The sequence below is a fragment of the Scylla paramamosain genome, chromosome 10, assembly GCF_035594125.1.
Source record: "Scylla paramamosain isolate STU-SP2022 chromosome 10, ASM3559412v1, whole genome shotgun sequence".
Lineage (NCBI taxonomy): Eukaryota > Metazoa > Arthropoda > Malacostraca > Decapoda > Portunidae > Scylla > Scylla paramamosain.
In genome coordinates, this window is record NC_087160.1 from 11,539,907 (window position 1) to 11,560,714 (window position 20,808).

Sequence of the window (20,808 nt, forward strand, 5' to 3'; positions counted from 1 at the left end):
AGTAATTTTTTAATTTATTTTTTGCTGAATTTGTCTTTTAAGATTAGCAAAAAAGTTTATGTAGATGTTACTACATTGAAATCCAGGCAAGTTTAATTTTTAAAGATCATTTAGTGGTAAAATTTTATAATTAGCACTGCAAATTTATTTACTTTGTTTTTAGAACTGATGCTATATACAGATAACTTCCTTTTCTACCAGAGCAAGTAACTTTTCTTTCCATTCCTTTAAAGAAAGTCTGTTACTTATGAACAGAAATTTTTGGAAAAATTTTTGAATAATAAGAATAATGAAAAAAAAAATATTCAACAGTAGTAGTTATGATTGCATTGTTTGGTACTTTAAAGCTTAGCAGCAATAAATAGTACAGCTGCAATGCATCCATTACCAGCAGCACTAGATAGTAGAGGTTCAAATCATCTATTCTCATCAAAACTAAATAGCACAGATATAAAGTATCTATTTAAAGCAATACTGCTACAAAGCATTAATTTCCAGCAGTGCTTACTAGTATAGTTATAAAGCATCAGTTCCCAGCAACACCCTTAAAAGATTATTTGACTCCTATTTCTCACATCAAACCTATCAATACCTGATGCTACTCTACACACTATTCCAACACTGACACATGCAAATAAGACATTGATATGAAATTAAAGTCAAAGATTAAGGATCTAAAGCTAGGCAGTGATAAGCATCTCAGAGGTGCATAGGATCTGCCTTTTTGATGCAGTTATAATGATGATGATTTCCTTAATTTGCAGATAGTATAGCCCAAAGTTTGATGAAATAAAGTAATTCAGTGATATGGTCTTTTTAGGTTGTCACAAACTTAATTTGTTTCCTTCACAGGCATTTTGCAAAAGGGAGATGGACGTAACATTCACCTAAAACAGAAGCCAAGGGTCCTGAGAACTCTTATGGGAGACGGTCATCAGAGGGAGATTTCCTGTAAGCCTTGTGATGGACATGCCAAGAGGCAGCGTCTCCTCACACCTGCAGCTTTAGCTTCAGGTCCAGATGGGTCACTCTATATTGCAGACTTCAACTTAATACGTCGTGTCTTACCTGACAATACTGTGAAAACTGTGGTCAGCTTAAAGTAAGTACTTTGGAAAACTGTACTTGCAATAAGGGACCCAAGTGCCAAATACCCTGGAATGGAGTTAACCATATAATGAACTCTTTAATTTTCCACTGTCCTAGAGGTAACAGTAGTGCAATCATAGTGTATGTATAGTCCATGTGCTACAGTGTTGTAATCTTTGTCTTGTTTAGTGAATATCAGATGTCTGCATAGGTAGCCATTGATACTTCAGGTTAGTTCAGACACAAGATATTAATATATGCTGATATTATCCAAAGATTATTACACACACACATACACACACATGAAATTTGTATAATTGTCATTATAAACATTGCCATTTGAGGGATTAGGATGGATGTGGTTTCCCATCCTTGAGTGCCACACTGGCCAGGCTGAACTATCTCAGTTATTTTTTTTTTTCTTTTTTTCTTTTCTGTAAGAGGGACTCTTGCCAAAGGCAATAAAAAGATGGGTTGAAAAAAAAATGAAGGTGACATGGCCTACTGAGGACATTCCAAAAAGCAAATTTAGGATTACGCAAGTGTTTTGAAACCTGTAAATGTAAACATGATTATAGTGTTTATCTTAATTTATTATGGAAAGCTATGTTTATGAATTGCTCATTGTAATAACCTAATACTTTGTGGTAGATCTAATCTAAAGTATCAGTGGCTGCCTAGGTAGTTATACAAATATCTGATATTTGCAAAATAAGACAAAGATGGCAGTAGTGTGACTGATGAGATATACACTGCCATGATCTATGAATGTTAGCATTATACACAGTACAACTATAATCACATTATTACTGTTGCTTCTAGGACAAGGAAATTATATAATTGATTCCACTATTAACTCCGTTGCAAGTTAGTTGGCACATGGCCCCTCATCACAGGTAACCACTCAAATAAATTACTCTTCTACTTAGCAATGATACAAGACAACCTATTAACAGATTATGATAATAGCAGAAGGGGCATACTGGCTGCTTATAAAGATGGCCAGCATTTTATTTTCAGATTAGGAAATAAGGTTTGTAATAACTGAGTATGTTATATTTTAATAGTAATTTTAATTACTAATCCCCAGCTCATATTTTTTCAGCGAAACGCGTGTGTCATACCGGTACCATCTCGCAGTGAGCCCAGTAACTGGTGATGTCTATATCAGTGATCATGAGGCTCACCTGATTCTTAAAGTTCGAGACCCAGATGACTTCTCAAGACCAGAGCAAAACTACATGCCCTATGTTGGATCTGGTGAACGGTGCTTACCTGGAGACGAAGTGGGTTGTGGTGACAACTCCCTTGCTAGAGACGCTAAACTTCAATATCCTAAGGGAATGGCTTTATCTGTTGATGATGTCTTGTATTTTGCGGATGGCACCAATGTTCGTGCAGTAGACTCTGATGGAATCATTACCACTGTTATAGGAAACCATCGACACCGAGCACACTGGCGGCCATTACCTTGTGAAGGGACTGTACCTGTCTCAGAAGTAAGCTTGCGTTGGCCCACAGCTTTGGCCATTAATCCTCTTGATGATTCTCTTTATGTCTTGGATGATCACCATGTATTGCGGCTTACTCATGATGGGCAGATAAAGGTGGTGGCTGGAAGACCTCTTCATTGTCCACCACTGAGCCATGATGCACCCTCTGATTTAGCTGCTCATACAACACTCCGTTCCCCTCAGAGCCTTGCATTTGCTCCTAATGGGGACTTGTACATTGCTGAAAGTGACAATGAACGGATTAATCGCATAAGGATCATTGAAACAGATGAACGCATTCATGATTTTGCTGGTGCAGATTCAAAGTGTAATTGCCAGGATGAGAACTGTCAGTGCTTTGATGAGTCTCATGTTCTAGCTGCCACAGCTGTATTTTCCACTATTTCAGCATTATGTGTAACTCCAGATGGTACTGTCCATGTCCTAGACCAAGGTAACTTACGAATTCGCTCTGTCACTTCCTCCATTCCTGAGCCAAATGCACAACGTTTGTATGAAGTTTTCTCCCCAGAAACACAGGAAGTTTATATATTCAATAGATTTGGCCACCACATAGAGACTCGTAGTATTCCTACCAGGCGAACAAAGTATATGTTTGCCTATAATGTTAATACAAGCAATGGAAGACTGTCAACAGTCACAGATGCCAGTGGAAATAGAGTTTCTTTCCGTCGCCAATACACAGGACAAGTAACTACAATTGAAAACTCAAGACAACAGAAATGCAGACTGCAGATGTCACGTACTCGTAAGCTGATGGAATTTGTCACACCTGATGAGCACAACATAACCCTCACATACCATGGAGCTACAGGACTCCTACGGTCTCGCATGGATTCCACAGGTCGTGCCCATGTGTATACCTATGACACTTATGGTCGTCTCACAAGAGCAGTTACACCTTCTGGACAAGTGATTGATTTATCATTTGACCTGAGCCAGAAGGGAGCCAGAGTAACAGTTACTCGGGATGGCACAGCACCAGTCACCATGCTTATTAAGGGAGCATTAGTCACTGAGACTGTAGGTAAGTAAAAAGCTATTTTTGTAGAGTAAATTGTTTGGTATCTTCAAAAAAATACATTTCATGTTTAATTCTCATTATGAAATGGAGAGCAGTTGCAAAATTATCCCAACATTAAGTGAAACCAGTTTAGTTGGACCCTTCATTGATTTCTCAGGTCTGAAAATACCATTGCGAAATGAAGTTGATCAAACAAATTATGTGACTATTTTTGTAGATTTATTTTTTTTTAGTATTATGTTTGCATGCATATTAAGACTTTGAGGTATGGTGTATCACTACTGAAATGATGGGATTTTCATTAAAATACCCTGCAGTTCATTAATGAAAATACATTTCCAGGATCTGCCTCTAGCATCACTGCTCAGCTTGCTGATGGTGCTGTGGTGACACGTACAGCTTGGGGACACCATATTGCTACTGAGACAGTGCCTTATAATCTTTTGCAAGATCACACATTAGCACAGTCATATCCTGTGCCTGGTAGGCAGCGCACTGAAATAGGAGATGAACTTGTCAACAGCTTTGACTGGAAATATTTCTTGGACACAAGAGATGAGAGTGGCACAGCAACACAGGTTTGTTACTTTTCTCCATACTCACTATTCTTTTACAACTAATCTTTTAACCCTGATAATATAGAATATTAAAAAGTTCCAATTGTGTTTGTACTCCCATCCATTCTTATGGCTACCTATTACCATATTTAGTTTTAACTATATTCTGACCATTAGGTCTTTAATGTGCAGGTGAATGAGGAATTTATAATTTGCATACTTCATTGCCCCCCCCACATACTTCAGACCATTATTGTGTTACTGTATTGTGCTTTTTGTACATTTCTCTTAACATTTAATTTGCATGTACTATTTCATAAATATTGTGCAATAAATCAGTCAGGATGATTTGTGATGTTGGTTAGTGCGCACAGTTGGACAGGCAAAGACTATATAATTTCTGGTTTCTTTACTGACTTTTACCAGCATTTTAATGTAATTTCATTCTATTCTACACCCAATCACTTAAGTCATTCAGTAGTTTTGATTCAACTTGTCATATGAATTACAATAACTTGCAAATTGTTTCATGGCATGTTCCTCTCGTTAAGATGTTAGTGGAATTGTTGCACAGAAGTGGATTTCAGTCATAAGAATAGACTGAGTTCTCTATCAGAATGGGAGTAATTAATTCTAAAATTAACTCTTGTCCAGCCCTTGTTCGGATTCAGTACCTGCTTGTAGGGAAGGTCATAGCATATGGAGTTTGCATCTGAAAAAACACTCACATAAGCTCAGCCAAGTCAGCTTACACCCAGACCTTATCAAAACAGTTTTATGGTTCTTCATTGAAATCTCATGTTACTCTATTGTTACTAGACCTTGCTTTGATCAGCCCTTATACCTATCTTCTCATTACAGTTTGTCTGTATTTATACATTTATGCTATGTAATCTTTATTGCTTGAAAATAGTAGATATATAAAGATATATATTTTGAATTATGAGCATTGTTATTTGGGTACAGATGTGATATAGTATGATTGGAGCTGGGGTCTCAATAACATTTTCCATATTCTCCATTGAAACCCATTATAAATAACAGACAGCACTCTTAAGGTAGAATTTTTCAAAGACAGTGTGATTTCAGTGCCACTTACAAGTAAGAATAGGTGTATATAGCAAAAAAACTATGTTATGCTGCCACACAATAATTCTTTCCCTTTATTCATTCAGGTTGGTCGTAAAATGAGGGTTAATGGGGAAGACCTTCTTACTTTCAAGTATGACCTGTTCACTGGGACTGAAGCTATTCTAAATGAGAATGGTGCAACTCTTCTTAATGTCTCGTATGATCAGCTTGGACGCCCACTGTACTACAATCCAGCTCAACCCTTCCTCCCTGTAGCAATCTCATATGATAGATTAGGTCAAATGGCAGCCTGGTCCTGGGGTGACATGAAAGAAGAATATTCCTACAATCGCAATGGAAGGTTTGAAGGTGTGACTTACAGTGATGGCACCAAGATTGTCTACTCCTTCAAGGATGCCAATAGTGTCAAGGTAGGTCTGACATATTAATTTTGTTTATAATAAGTAAATTTGGGAGTACATGCTATAGATGTGCATGAATTCAGTGCCTGTGGTAGATGATATCCTGTATTTTGGGACACAGGGCCACTGTAACATCTAGGTTTCTACAATTTACCTTCTTCATGTTTGCCTAGCTATCCATTCATCAACCAACCCAAAGGAAGGATAAAAAAAATTTATTGACTCTGCATAAGTTGTATTTACCATATACTTTATACACATTTCTTTTACATGTATTTGAACTAGAGAGGTGATTGGTATGTTGGACTTTCAACTGAGAAGTCTCAGCCAAGCAAGCCCTTTCCCACCATAGGTCATGTTCATATAGCACTGATTGTGTGTGTGTGTGTGTGTGTGTGTGTGTGTGTGTGTGTGTGTGTGTGTGTGTATTTACCTGGTTGTGCTTTATGGGAGAAGAGCTATGCTCGTACTGTCCCATCTCCATATCTTTTAATATCCAACTTAGCCTTGAATCCATGTATACTTTCTGTATGTACTGTTATGTACATCAATAATTCTATATGGGAAACTATACTTTTTGATGTCTCTTCTACAAGCACTCCTCTTCAGCCTCTTTCCATGTCCTCTAGTGTCCCGTGTATCCCAAACCATTAAATCGCTCTGGTCCATCTCCTCTACTCCCTCATATGCTTTATATATCGCGATCAAGTCTCTCCTTTCTCTCCTCTTTTCCAATATTGGTAGATGTATCCTTGCCAGTCTCTCTTCATATGACAAGTCCCTGATACTTGGTACCATCTTCGTAGCTGCTCTCTGAACTCTCTCCAACTTCCTTATATCCTTTTTCTTGTATGGCAACCACACTACTGCTGCATATTCTAGTCTAGGACTTATCAGCAACACGATGATCTTCCTGACCATCTCTTCATCCATATATGCAAAGGCCTGCCTTACTTTTCTCAACAAGTTATGGGTTTCTCCTGTAATTTTGCTAATGTGTCTCTCCGGGGTCAGGTTCCCAGTCACTGTAACACCAAGATCCTTTTCCTCTTCTGCTCCACTCAACCTTACACCATTCAACACATAATTTCCTTTTACTCTTCTTGTACTTTTTCCAAATTCTATTACTTTACACACTTCTTTAAATTAAATTTCATTTCACATCTATAACTCCACTCTGATATCTTGTTCAGGTCTTCTTGTAATGTTCCACAGTCCTCTGCACTCTCAACTTTCTTCAGCAACTTTGCATCATCTGCAAAAAGGCTCATGTAGCTGTTCACACTCTCCGTCATATCATTTATATAAACTGCAAACATGATTGGTGCAAGTACTGAGCCTTGGGGTACTCCACTTATGACTTCCCTCCATGATGATTTTTGGTCTTTTACCACCATTCTCATTTCTTTGTTTGTCAAGAAATTTTCCTTCCATCTCAGCAGGCCCCCTTAGCCCACCATTATGCTTCAACTTCCACAACAATTTCCTGTGTGGAACTTTATCAAAGGCCTTCTTCAGGTCTAAATAAACACAATCAGCCCATCCATCTCTTTCTTGCATTATATCCACCACTCTAGAATAAAAGCTCAGTAAGTTTGTAACACATGATCTCCCTCTCCTAAATCCAAATTGTTGCTTTATTATCACTTCATTTCCTTCTAGGTACTGCATCCATTTATCCTTCACCAATCTTTCACACATTTTGCACACCACACTTGTTAGAGACACAGGTCTATAATTTAAGGGCTCCTCTTTACTACCACCTTTGTAGATTGGCACTATGTTGGCTCTCTTCCATTCAATTGGGACTCTACTTTCAATTAGGGAGGTCTCAATAATACTATGTATTACCTATGTCAACTGCTGATTGCAGTCTTTTAGTATCCATCCTGACACTCCATCAGGTTCAGGGGCCTTCCTAACGTCTAGTCCCTCCATCTGTTTCTGGACATCCTCTTCAGTCACTTGGATTTCCCCCAGACCCATTTCCTCAGTCATCTCACTCTGTTACACAAATGTTCTCTCTTTTGTGAATACTGATTGAAAACTCCTGTTCATTATCTCTGCCAATTCAGCCGGATCCTCACACATTTGACCGTTCACCTTCAATCTGCTTATTCCTTCTCTATTTTTCATTTTGTTGTTCACATATCTGAAGAAGAGTTTAGGTTCCTCTGCATTTGTCCATAACATCTCTTAATTTTTCCTTTCTTCTCTAATAACCCTTACATATTCATTTCTTGTAGTTGTGTAGTTTTGCCATAGCTCCTGCGTATTTTTCCTCCGCCATCTATTCCATGCCGTTTCCCTCTCCTCCCTAGCTATTTCACATCTTCTGTTATGCCAGTCATTGTTATATCTTCTCTTTGTTTCTACTTTTGGTACATCTTTTCACTCTCTCTTCATAAATATTGATGAAAGCTTCCCACTTCTTTTGCACATTACTTGCTGTGATAACTGTATTCCTGTCCGCTTTACCAAAGTATCTCCTCATTTGTTCAAAATTTTACTTACAATAATTAAATCTTTCACTTTTATAATCTTCACATCTACTTTCCTCTCTTTTTTCTTTAATACAAAACCTTATCATGACATGGTTGTTTTTTCCTAGTGGACAATTATAGTTCATATCTTCTTTAATATCTGCTTCTTTTGATAATACCAAATCAAGTCTTGATGGCTCCTCTCCTTCTCAGTATCTAGTGTTTTCCTCAACCCAGTGTCATAATATTGTTCATTGCCAGTTTCAGAACCTTATCTCCCCATGAGTCTTCTCCTCCTCTTGTGTTCCATTCCTCCCAATTTATCTCTTTACAATTAAAATCTCCCATTATAACATTTTTGTTGTTTTCTTTAATGTGTGTGTGTGTGTGTGTGTGTGTGCGTGCATGTGTGTGTGTGTGTCACCAGCTACATACATAAGAGTAAAAAAAAATGCATATATGTATCATAAGTAGATGGTTTGTTTAGAAGACTTATCAATAAATAAATATATACATGTGAATGATAAATGCAGTCTAGTAACATAAATATTTTCTCCCCTGCAGCCATATAAAGTCAGTGTGTCTGGAGGGGCTGAACATCTTCTGGAACATGATGAAGGTGGAGCACTGTCAGGTGTGACCACCCCAAGAGGCCATAAGTACACCTTCCATGTCCAGCCATCACTTCTCCATAATCGATTCACATTCACCCCACCAGGATCTCCTCGTCACCCATACCAGCTATTTTACAATGATGGAGGCCACATCTTAGCTGAGGTCTTACCTCATCAGTCAAGCCGTATTATTTATCACTATGATGACAACGGTCGGCTGCATGTACAGCTCTTTGGCGATGGAATAGTGGAATTTGGTTACCATCCAGAAACTGGATTGTTAAGAGGAGTTTCAGTCAAGGAAAGAGGCTTTGAATATAGAAGTGACAACAAATATCATGCAGGATTAGTCAAAGAACAAAGAGTGCGGTTTATGTCAAGTACTAAGCTAGACTCTGCCAAACTACGATTTTTGTATGATGGAAATGCAAGACCAAGACGAGTTGAAATTGAAATTGACGGTAAGGAACAGCCAGACTATGATATGAAATATGCTATGATTTTAGGTACTTTAGAAAGTGTGGGAGACATGAAGATTACCACAACATACCATAACAAAACAGTAATACAAGACTCCAGGAAAACCATGCTTAGGGTTATTGGCTATGACCCTCATGGAAGAATGGTTGAGTCTGCCTTGACCCTACGGAGTCGAACTGTCCACAGAAGCAAGTTCACCTATGATTCTCGTGGTCGACTTGCAAGCATCTCCACACTACAAGGCTCCAGATCTGAAATACGTACTAATTATACCTATACCCCAGATGGGTTCCTGCAAGCAGTGGATGGCATTGAGTCATGGCAGTTCCGATATGATAAGAATGGCAACATTATAGCTGTAGTTGAAGGAGGAAGGGAAATGACTGCTACCTATGATAATGCAGATCGATTAGTTGGCTGGGGAGATGTTGAGCTGAATACATATTCCCCAGAAGGAACTGTAGTGCGACAAGGAGAAGTTCACCTATCTTACAGTGCTCGTGGTAACCTTAAATCTGCCTGGCAGCAAGGACACTACAAAATCTGGCGCAGGCATGATCATCGAGGAAGACTAACAGTGTGGGAAGATGACCATGGAAATGTAACACAATTCTTCTATGCAGACCTCTTGCGACCAGACCTTCCTACCCATATCCACTATCCCAAGCAGGGAGAGACTCATTCACTTGAATATGATGAACATGGCCATCTAATGGCTATTCAGACCGGAAGACACAAGTTCTGGGTGTCCACAGATCATCTTGGATCACCAGTAGCTGTCTTTGATGATTCAGGAGTTTTGATCAAAGAAATTGTTCGATCACCATGGGGTGCCACAATAAGTGACTCTAAACCTGAACTTCTCTTGCATGTTGATTTCCAAGGAGGACTCAGAGACCCAGTCACAGGATTTGTGTCCTTTGGTCTCCATACCTATGATCCAGTACATGCAATGTGGATGGCTCCACGCTATGACCTGGTGACCAGCACTCCTGAGCGTGTTTCTGCTATCTATGTTCATCGCTTCCATGATAATGATCCTGTCAACAGATTTAATCACAAACCTCAACACTACACAGGTAAGGAATGCAAATACACAATGTGAGCTCCAAGTATTTAGTTGAAAAATTACTTTAAAGACTTAAATATGACTTGAGAATTAGATTTTCTTGCCTGACAGATTGTTTCACATTTGCATACACTTCATTTCTCTCTCTCTCTCTCTCTCTCTCTCTCTCTCTCTCTCTCTCTCTCTCTCTCTCTCTCTCTCTCTCTCTCTCTCTCTCTCTCTCTCTTATACATTCCTGTTTTTATGTAGTGAGTGAAAAAATAAGTGTAACTACAAAGCTATCTACAATGCAATATACAAGTGATATGAATCATGCTCAGCAACACCAAAACTTTCCTCAAAAAGGCTATGAAGCTCCACACTAAATTATTACTGTTATCGGTTTAAAATTTATTTCATCAGTTATAACCAGAAGCAAGATTTCTATGTTGATTTGTTGAGCTAGATGTAGGTTAAGGCCACACTTCATGGTTACTTATGAAACAATATTCCATTTATTTGCAGATTTGTACAGTTGGCTAAGACTCTTTGGTGTAGACATGTCAAAAATGATGGGCTCCAGTTATCATGACAAGACTGTAGAAAAGCAAGAGAGAGGATTACTGAAAGCTTCCCAACTAGCTCCATCTCTCAGTGTAATATCAGGCTTATCATGCTCAACTGAAGATGTACTTGCCCAATTTTCCCAACCATCACTTCTACCAGATTCCTTGGTGCGATCTGAGGCACGAGCATGGGCATTCCCAAGCTGGGAACCACTTGAAAGGTTTTCATCATCACCACCAGTGTTGGGTCCTGGAGTCTTGGTTTCAAGAGTCAATGGAAGGGCTCTGGTTACATTGGTTCCTTCCAAGGAAAATCCAGTGGTTCAGGATGTAGCAAGAGATGTTTTGAATGGTTCAGCTCTACTTGATATAACATTTACTCACCACCACCACCATACTCTATATTTAGTTAAGGAAAATGCTGATCTTCACCATGATGATTTCCAGCAACTAGAAAGATTAAGTGGTCGCTTTAATGTAACCTCAAAAGAAACTGGTGAACACCATGAGATTCGTGTGGCTGGAAATGATGTGTCTTTGATATTACTGTATGGAGTTGATCCCCGTGCTGCCCGCCACAGACTGTTACGACATGCACACCATCGAGCTGTGACTCGTGCCTGGGAAAATGAACGTCTTCTGGTTGAACGTGGTGCTCCTTCAACATATGATTGGACTGTTGAAGAACGTGTTGAACTAGTGAGTAAGGGTAGTGTTTCAGGGTACATACCAGCTGACCTTCACTCTATTCATCGATATCCGTTCCTGGCTGATGATCCTACAAATGTGGTATTCCGACGTGACATTGGGCGACGGCGAAGGCGCAGCCATCCCAGCACTCATTCATGATCCCAGGGGCTGGGCAAGGCCCTTGTACATATAGCTGTATAGTGTAGCGCTTTGAACCTGTACACACTGTACAAACAGGGTATTTCTCACACATTGTACACATCTCTCCGAGCCGGAGAATAATCCCTACATGTGATAGAGGCATATTGTAAGTTAAAGACAACTGCGTTTGAATGGAACTGCATTGGTTCTTGGGAGAAACTTTGGTACCAAGTTCGTTTGTGTGTATGTGTGTTTGTCTGTATGAAAGACAGAAAGACAGAAGATGTATGTGCCCCATTGCAGTCAGAGTACTGTGTTGCTGGCCACTGTAAATAGCATAGTTGTATTTTGTACTATCAGGATAGTCAAAGAGTCTGCAGTGGTATGTAATTTTGCTGCTTAACATTCCACCTTGAATTATGTACCATACTGAGAAACATGCATGCAAGGTTGATGTAAAGCACAGATGAGACAAGACATATATTTTGTACATTTTTGTTACAATCATGTCCATTAGTTAGAGGTACATGCTGCCCATTTCCACTAAAGTGTGTCCAGATGAGGGGATGAAAGGCTTCAGATCAGAACAAAGGTACCCAGTCATATTTTTTTTAATAATTATTCAAAGTGCATGCCTGTGTGTGCAAATGTGTGTATGTATGCTTGTGTCTGTCTATTCTGATTTTTTTTTCTCTGTATCTATTTGATACAAGTAATTATCAGTTATAGACAATATGTGTATTGTGAGCTAGTCTCCATTAATCTTAAATAATTCAATATTATCTGGAACTTTATCCCTATGCAGAAATATTGATTATTGGCTCTCAGCACCCAAAGGCTGCCTTCATGAAACTAGGGAGGGAAACTTACTTCCTTGTTTTAATTATATTTTATTATATTCTATTCATTTTCATTTTATTTTATTTATTATTATTTTTATTTATTTATTTTATTTTATTCTTTCTCACATATTCTATTGGTGTGAAATTTAGATCTTAAGTAATTCTGAAACTCTCCTGTTGGAGGATTTAGAATTGAGCTTACAGGAACTGCTTTTGTCTGTGTTAATAAAAATAAGTGCAAATCACCAAATCAGCTTTAATCAAATTTTCAAAGTTCAGAAATAGGGTGCTCTGTACTTTCTAGGCCAAGCACATAATACATAGAAATATTACTTGAACTTTTCAATACTAACTATCTGCTGGAGTCTTTTTTGTCTTATGAATTAACATCTGTACCTGTTGAACTAAAAATTAAAGCTACACCAAAGAGAAAGAATGTTAGACATGATAGTACAATTGGTACTTTTCTAAAAGGCACAAAGGAATTATTCAGTTCTTTTATGGCAAAATAGATCCAAATGATGGTCAAAGTTCCTGGAACACTATAAAGTCAACATTAAGAAAAAATATTCTTTTAGAATATTTATTATGTTGACATGTATGTCATCATGCTCTGAAAATTACTTAAGAATTATAAATATGTACCATGTCATCTGTGATTTTTTAATTAAGTTACAAAATGATGCAAAAATGTGGGGATTTGTCTACATGTCGGCCAGAAAGGCATAATATTGGTGCTTTATTTTGTAGTATTTTAAGTAATGTCTTGACATCTAGCATGATGAGTAGAAGTACCAATTCCTTTCAGTATGACCCTCTCATCTCACTTATTTAAACTTGTGAATTTAAGGTGATGTGTGGAGCCCTGAATTTCTGTACATAATTTAATTTGCACATCACTATTGCTTGGCGCAACCAACATATCAAGGATATTGTAGTTTAGATTGTATGTTCATGTGCCATAGTTCTAATTGGTTGCTTGTGCCAAGAATTAGAATTTGAGTATGTTTTGTACAGGCATGTTGAGAAGAATGTTAGCTTAGTTAAAGATGTGAAAGATGTTCAGTAACTGTATTCTTGTGCCCTCCCATCTACATGCAGTTCTAACAGAGTTTTACATAGGTATGTTTTCTCAAATGGACAGTCTGGTCATCAAGTAAAACATGAGACTGGTGCATTGTGCTGTGACTTCATCTGTACTCAGTATAGTGTTGGCTGTAATTCCTTTGTGTTAATATTTTTCTTTTTATTAAAATGCATCAAAACTAAGAACAGGTTTCAGTGCAATATTTTCATTTCTCAGTTGGATTAACAAACAAATTGGTGATCAAATGTAAATTTCAAAGTTAACATGTTGAGTAATAACAGCTGTCTTGTAATCCTCTCTTTTAAGCATTTCCTTGAGATTTCACTTGGCATGGAGGTGAGAGTTGCTTATAACAAATATTGTTATTTGAAACCAGGAACAATTAAGTACTCAGAAGACTACACTTAAGCTTTTCCTTTATGGAAAAATAATAAATAAAAACAAATATATATATATATATATATATATATATATATATATATATATATATATATATATATATATATATATATATATATATATATATATATGCTTTTAAAATTTATTTATACTGAAAAATCCAAACAAATTTTTATGAAAATCACATGAATTGCATGTTCTTTTATAATAATTTACTATTAGGATCTACTTAAACCTTTATTCTCATAATAACCTAAATCAAATATGACGAGATTTTATGATATTTGAAAGGAGGAATTGATTATTTAATTAATTTAATTATAATTTCTGACATGCCTTGCACAGGGAAAAAATAGCAAGAGATAGCATATCACTACATGGTACAGCCCTTCCACTCCTGATTTAAGAAAAGCATCATGCATGCTAAAAACTAAATGTTATGAGTTAATCTTTCCTTCTACAGGCCTCACTTCACTATGAGACCAGCTTGGCATGCCTTATTTTATCTATCATATTTCCATTGTGTCTTTGTGCCCTTTATTTTATATTAAAACATTCGCTTTGTTTCGGAGAGAGAGAGAGAGAGAGAGAGAGAGAGAGAGAGAGAGAGAGAGAGAGAGAGAGAGAGAGAGAGAGAGAGAGAGAGAGAGAGAGAGAGAGGAAAAAAAAGCATTTTGTACTTTACTCTTAAAATACTGTTAAGAACCAACTGTCTTACATATTTATTTGAGTACACTGAAATTCTCTTCTGCATCATTTTATGAATCTTGTAATACAGACAATGAAAAGTTTTTGATTGAAAAAATGCTGTTACATAGCATTTGAAAAGATGTCTTCTCAAATGACTTTTTGGGCAACTCCTACACCTCCATTCAATGTTAGATCCTTTAGACCACGTTTCATATTATTCACCTGATATAAACAACTATGACAGCCTTGGTGACTGACACACAGTTTCTTGTTGGCCTTGCATTTGAAACCCATGCAATCCAATCCTCTAACTCTAAAGGTATATAAAATTTTGAAGGTTACAAGGCAGCATTACTCATTCCAATCACTCAATGATTTATCACATATACTAGTGTGACGTGTCCAAATATTGCAGTCAAAACAATGTTGCAAAAGAACTGGCAATGAAAATACTTTTTTAGGCAAGTAAAGCTTATACTATTGCAGCATGCAGTTCTAAGTTCATTATTTCACCTGTGTAAAAAGAAGAAAAAAAAAAAAATACTTGTGCTTGTATATTTGGAAGGTACGTATGTCACATGCACTAGAATCTACAGGAAATATTACATATTTCTACACTACATAATGACTGAAGAACTGGTTCAATGGCTAGTCTCAGTTCTCTTCTAGACTTTACCATACACAATCGTCCAGAATTAGAAATACTCTATTTAGATAATCTAGTATTAATCTGCAGAATGGTGTTATTTTATGATGGAAGAGATAGGTATTTGCACAGAAGCTCTGGCAGGCATTATCAATGTTTTTTGTACATAGATTAATTTTAGTATGCCACATGATCTGTTACTTCATGTTCTTAATTAAAGATTCCTAAAATTATATATATATTTTATGGCATTTTAAAACTGCAATATTGTACTTAGACATTTTAATCACTATAAGAAATGTGTATCATTGAGTATTTGTTGTTTAATACTGATAAATACATATGTGATCAGTAAAAAAAGATAAATAACCAGGTTTATCTATCCATTCTGTATGAAGTGTTTCTAAACAAGCTCAATGCAAAAGCCATTGGTAACTAAGAGATAAAGTACACAAAAATTACAAATTTTCAAAAGATCTAAAAACAACAAAATGCAAATTTAACTTAATTTAGATTTAAAATGCAGTTCTTAATTCCTTCTTATTCAGAAGTCTCTGCTTACATACATAAAATGAGGCCAAAAGTTTTGGTACTGTTAAAAATCATGTTGATTGAGTGTTGTTCTCTTTGTAGAATTTATTCCTTTGAGAGTTAAAATAACAAGCCTATCAATTTTTCATTTGCTGGAGGCACATCTGCAGTTGTTTGGTGGATGATTTGTGCTATATCATATACTTCTTCCTGAAGTTATCAATATGTATTATCATATCCTTGTCTCTTATTGTCAAACCCACTCCACCCCACTTGTAAAATGTTGCCAATTATCTAATGTGTGATAACATCTTGGTGGCCTCAACACTGTCTGAGAAGGAAGATCTTTCTGTGTATCTGCATAGGCATTAGAAGTAACTGTCTATCTCATTATTCGAATCTATATTTTTTTATTCATGCTTAATGATGTCTCCAAATAAGATCATGACACTGAGAAGAATAATTTTCCTGTTTTAAGGAAGGCAAACCTAACTGTAAGGGAAATCATTTACCAAAAAAGTGCACCACAAGTTTCTTATTTGCTGTGTCCAACAGGTTCAAAATCAAGAGAGCCCTAAATACTGCTCCAGGCAATGTTCCCTTTGAAAAAAATAAGAATATAGGTGCTTCCACAGAGCTAAAACTGCTACACATAAGCAAACTAAATGTTGGGTATTTTAAAACACATGCATTATAGCTTGGTAATCGTAGCAGGCTCACCCAGATCTGAGAGAAGTTGCCACATATTACATGTATTTAGAACTACCAAAAGCACCTATGCTTTCCATACCATACTTAGGCTACTCCTCTTAACTCACCACATACACCATACTCAGTTTGATTTTGCTAACCAATATAAATACTGGTTTGCAGAGAACTGGCATAGAGTGGTGGTCAGCAATAAATCATCATTATATTGTGGTGCCAAGTAAAGCATGAAGTTTCATCACCCCTCAAGCAACAGCTTCTGGTACTGCACCTTGACACATCAGTGAAGTATTTTTCTTCCTTCATCATTTGGTATGGCTTTAATGAAACTATAGGTAGGACTGGGCTTTATGTGTTATCTAGCAACACATCAATGAATGCAATCCCCTTATACTGAAGTTCTCTAAGAACATCTGAATTTTTTTTTTTAACCTCCATCAGGAAGAGATCTTCCAGCATGACAAAGCATGACAAAGCACCATGCCACAAGGCCAAAAGAGTGACAACATGGCTTATGGACCATAACATAAGCATCCCCATGAGGCCAGGGAACTCACCAGACCTCAACCCAGTTGAACACTTGGAGATAATTGAAATGACTAGAAAATCAAGATGCCTCATCAGTGCCATTAAGACACTATGAATCTAAGGAACAGTGTTGAAATATTACATGAACATCACTAGTGCATTGCCTGACTAGATGTCATAAAAGTTCATGGAGGAAATACAAAATACTGAATAAAATTAAAGCATCTGTCAGTCTAGCTTATTCTTTACTTTTATGACTCCATACTACTAGTACCCTATCTTTTCCATGGTTGCTGTATCATGCATCACTAAAAGAACTAGCTGGATTGGCAGTTGTGAATGGTATGAAGCACCTTATCATATATAACAGGACCACATAACAATTCTGTGAAGTTTCATAACAGGCATCTCACTGGGATTTTTTTTCCTCTTACATAAAAAAAAGAATAAAAAATAATAAATAAATAAGCTGGCATGTCATGCCACCACAGTCTCTTGAATGCATGAGGGATCTCTATGAATGATGGGAGCAGCAATAGGAAGGGCAATGACTATAGTAGGCAAGGTGGCAGCACATAGAGCCACTGTTGCACTAAAACCACTAAGAATTTCACACATCTATATAACAATTTTTTTCCCATGAGCTATCTACACAAGGACTTCAGTCCTTGAACTTAATTAGTTCCTGAATGCCATTCAAAATCCAAAATGTTAAAAAATCAAAACTATTTTTTCCAAAGGAATCAATGTAAAATGGATTAATATGTTCCCAGACACCAGTCTACCTTGTCTTCGTGGCTTATGACAGACACTCCCACAGCCAAGATGGCTGCTTCACAACATCTCCAGCTTACAAATTATTTATCCAGGAAGGATGTAATGAATGAACTTAGTGACACAAAATTCATTAGAAGATACAGTTTAGACCACAGAAAGGATGTAATGAATGAACTTAGTGACACAAAATTCATTAGAAGATACAGTTTAGACCACAGAAAGGATGTAATGAATGAACTTAGTGACACAAAATTCATTAGAAGATACAGTTTAGGCCAATCTAGTGAGGGAAGCCTTAGAGGGTCACAAAGAGGAGCAACCCATTTACTGCCAAAATGACATCTTGCTGCTGGGAAAAGCTACTGGAAAAATACAGTTGTGTAGTGATAGTGTTGGGGGTCATTGAGAGTCACAGCATTCAGGATTACTCCTGAGCACCAAAAACTTTGTTTACATCAAGGCTTTTCAATGGGATCACATTTACTTTATTTCAAAGATTGAATTACTGTCTTACTCTCTATGTCTCTCTTCCAGATATATAAAAACAAAGTAGATATTTATAGAAACTATAAATTAGTAATAAATGGCAGCTTTTGGTATGTCTTTTAATATCTGAAATCAAGTAACCTTGTTCCAAAACCGAATCATGGCACCACAACCAAAGCAATAATGTGTTCAAATTTTTGCTCAAAAAACAAACTGTTTGAAAAGGGAGGCGTTCAGTAACCAAGGTCCACTGTATTTGTATATTATTTCAGGTAAAACCCTGGCCATTCATCTGACACTATTACTAGGTTGTACTTAGTATACCACAGTAATAGTATACTTATGAAAGTAGTACATGTATGAGAGGTGTATGTAAAGGGAGAGGGTCTGAACATGCAAGGAGGAAGTGATTGGTGTTAAGTGATTCATGCAAATTGCTCCTTTGATTTTTCAATATAAAAAAACATTTCAACAAAGTTACAACACTAGTATTTTCATCATTCTATACATTGTCTACCAACAGGAGTAATCAACCATTCTAACCCAAACTGTTGCAGCCAGTAGCAGGTCTCCTTCTAACCAAAGAAGTTAAAGACTCTCCAGTTTACTTGCTCTTAACAAATTCCCTACCACCTTATTTACTATCCTGAGGAAAGCAGTGTGGGATTTTCACTCTTACAGACTGTCACTATTCATGGGTAATTATGGCTGGTAAGCAAATAAGTGGTTTATATCACTCTGTCAGAAGAGAAGAGAGGATAATGTAAGCTGTGAGATGCTGATAATTCAGAAAAGTTGGTATTTGTGTGGGTGGGGAAAATTTGGACATGTTTGGGCAATTTTCAAGGCACAATGGGGAAGGAGGACAAGAGGAGGAGGATGAAGGGAGCTTGTTGAGACTGAACAGGAAGTAAGAAGTTAGAAACAGACTTAAAAATTTTAATTATTTATTAATTATCCCACTGGACCAGACTGAACTAGAAATAAATCTATGAAGATTTCCACAGATAAGCTAGTGGAAGAAGGCTAATTGATGGGAAATTTTATTGCTTATTTCTTGTATGTGATTTAAAAGACAAAACAAAAAAAAACTTGATGGGAAATTTTGTGACCTATTTCTTGTATTTGTGATTTGATATAGTCATCTAGCATATTAGATTAAATGAGTAGTCTAAGGATCATGTTAAATTGATACAACCAAAAGCACATGAGCTACCATTTGTCTTTCTATTAAGCTAACCAATACTAACAATTACAAGTTAATCTCAGCTTCAGGAGAAAGGTGTCATATCCTGGAATCAAACCCAGGACCCCAGCTTGAATAGGTAATAGATGCACCTCAAAATCAAGTGGAGATGCGGAGCTTCTTCTTCTGGGTTATTACACAACTGTCCTCCTCCTCTTGGATCTTAAGACTTCACAAGTTTTCAATTTACCAAAGGATTCAACAATGGGAGCATAAATGGTTCATCATGATGCTTTCATCTTAGAGAACATCTCACTGTTGCATACCAGTGTATTACTTCAAATCACTGGTGGAATTCCTACTTGCATTGCCTCAAACTAGGGTATAGTAACAACACACTTTGTACATCAAGTACATTGCAATATTGAGCAATTTATATGGAAGCTTAAGTAAATCTAAGAGTGCACTCTTTACTTAGCACAAATGAGGATGTGAGATTTCTATCTTTGAGTCATTACACAATTTGCCAGAAAAAAAGACATCACTGAAAATATCAGCACCTTGTGTTGTTGTTGTTGTTTGTACTACCTGGACAAAAAAATCATGCAAGTCCTGTTGCATACCACTGGTAGTTCAGTGCATAGCTTAAAACAAGCAAAGAAAAGCATCTACTAGGCAGTAACATGCAGAAAGTTGGCCACTCTTACAAAGGTTGTTCTGCTTTGGAGGATTTCATAGCAGGGGGGAGAGTCAAAACCTGCCTCATCCAGCAGCACAGCAAGAGTCAGATGGCACCAAAGGTAGAGAGGCTGGCACAAAGCGACATGCATAGGCTATGGAAAAGAAGGTAGTACTTGACACCAGTGGTGACAGGGCTGTCAGCCAGGTGTAATCAATGTTTGTGGGCTTGCAGACCACAGTGTCATGTTCATAAGTGAATTAGTACAACATCCATGTGGTTTTTGGAGCGTTCCCATCAGGAAAGAGAAATGTCAGTGGATATTTCCTAATGCAGTGGTTCATAGTGTGTGAATAAGGTCTCTCTTCCAGTTCTGCCTGTGTGTTCTTTTAACTAGCTGCTGAAACTCACACAGCTTGAGTTTTAGTGTGTCTTCTGCATTAGGGATTGGTTCTGTGATCAGCTACTTCATTGCCCTTGATGCTAACATGAGAGGGAGTCCATTGTAAAGCAATGGTCCAGCCTCCAGTCTGCAGATGGTAAAGGAGTG

General features: G+C 37.2%; 1 protein-coding gene across 3 annotated transcripts in view; it reads left to right on the plus strand.

Moving 5' to 3' along the window:
* Positions 1-15,732, plus strand: part of LOC135104233 (teneurin-m-like) — a 116,224-nt gene extending 100,492 nt beyond the window's left edge. For all 3 annotated transcript variants that reach the window (XM_064011387.1, XM_064011389.1, XM_064011388.1), the window contains 6 exons: positions 853-1,102; positions 2,195-3,630; positions 3,970-4,205; positions 5,360-5,686; positions 8,725-10,333; positions 10,828-15,732. In XM_064011387.1, coding sequence (XP_063867457.1) covers positions 853-1,102; positions 2,195-3,630; positions 3,970-4,205; positions 5,360-5,686; positions 8,725-10,333; positions 10,828-11,717 — 4,748 coding nt within the window. In that variant the 3' untranslated portion in view covers positions 11,718-15,732. The remainder of the gene's footprint in view (positions 1-852; positions 1,103-2,194; positions 3,631-3,969; positions 4,206-5,359; positions 5,687-8,724; positions 10,334-10,827) is intronic.
* The last annotated feature ends 5,076 nt before the right edge of the window (positions 15,733-20,808 follow it).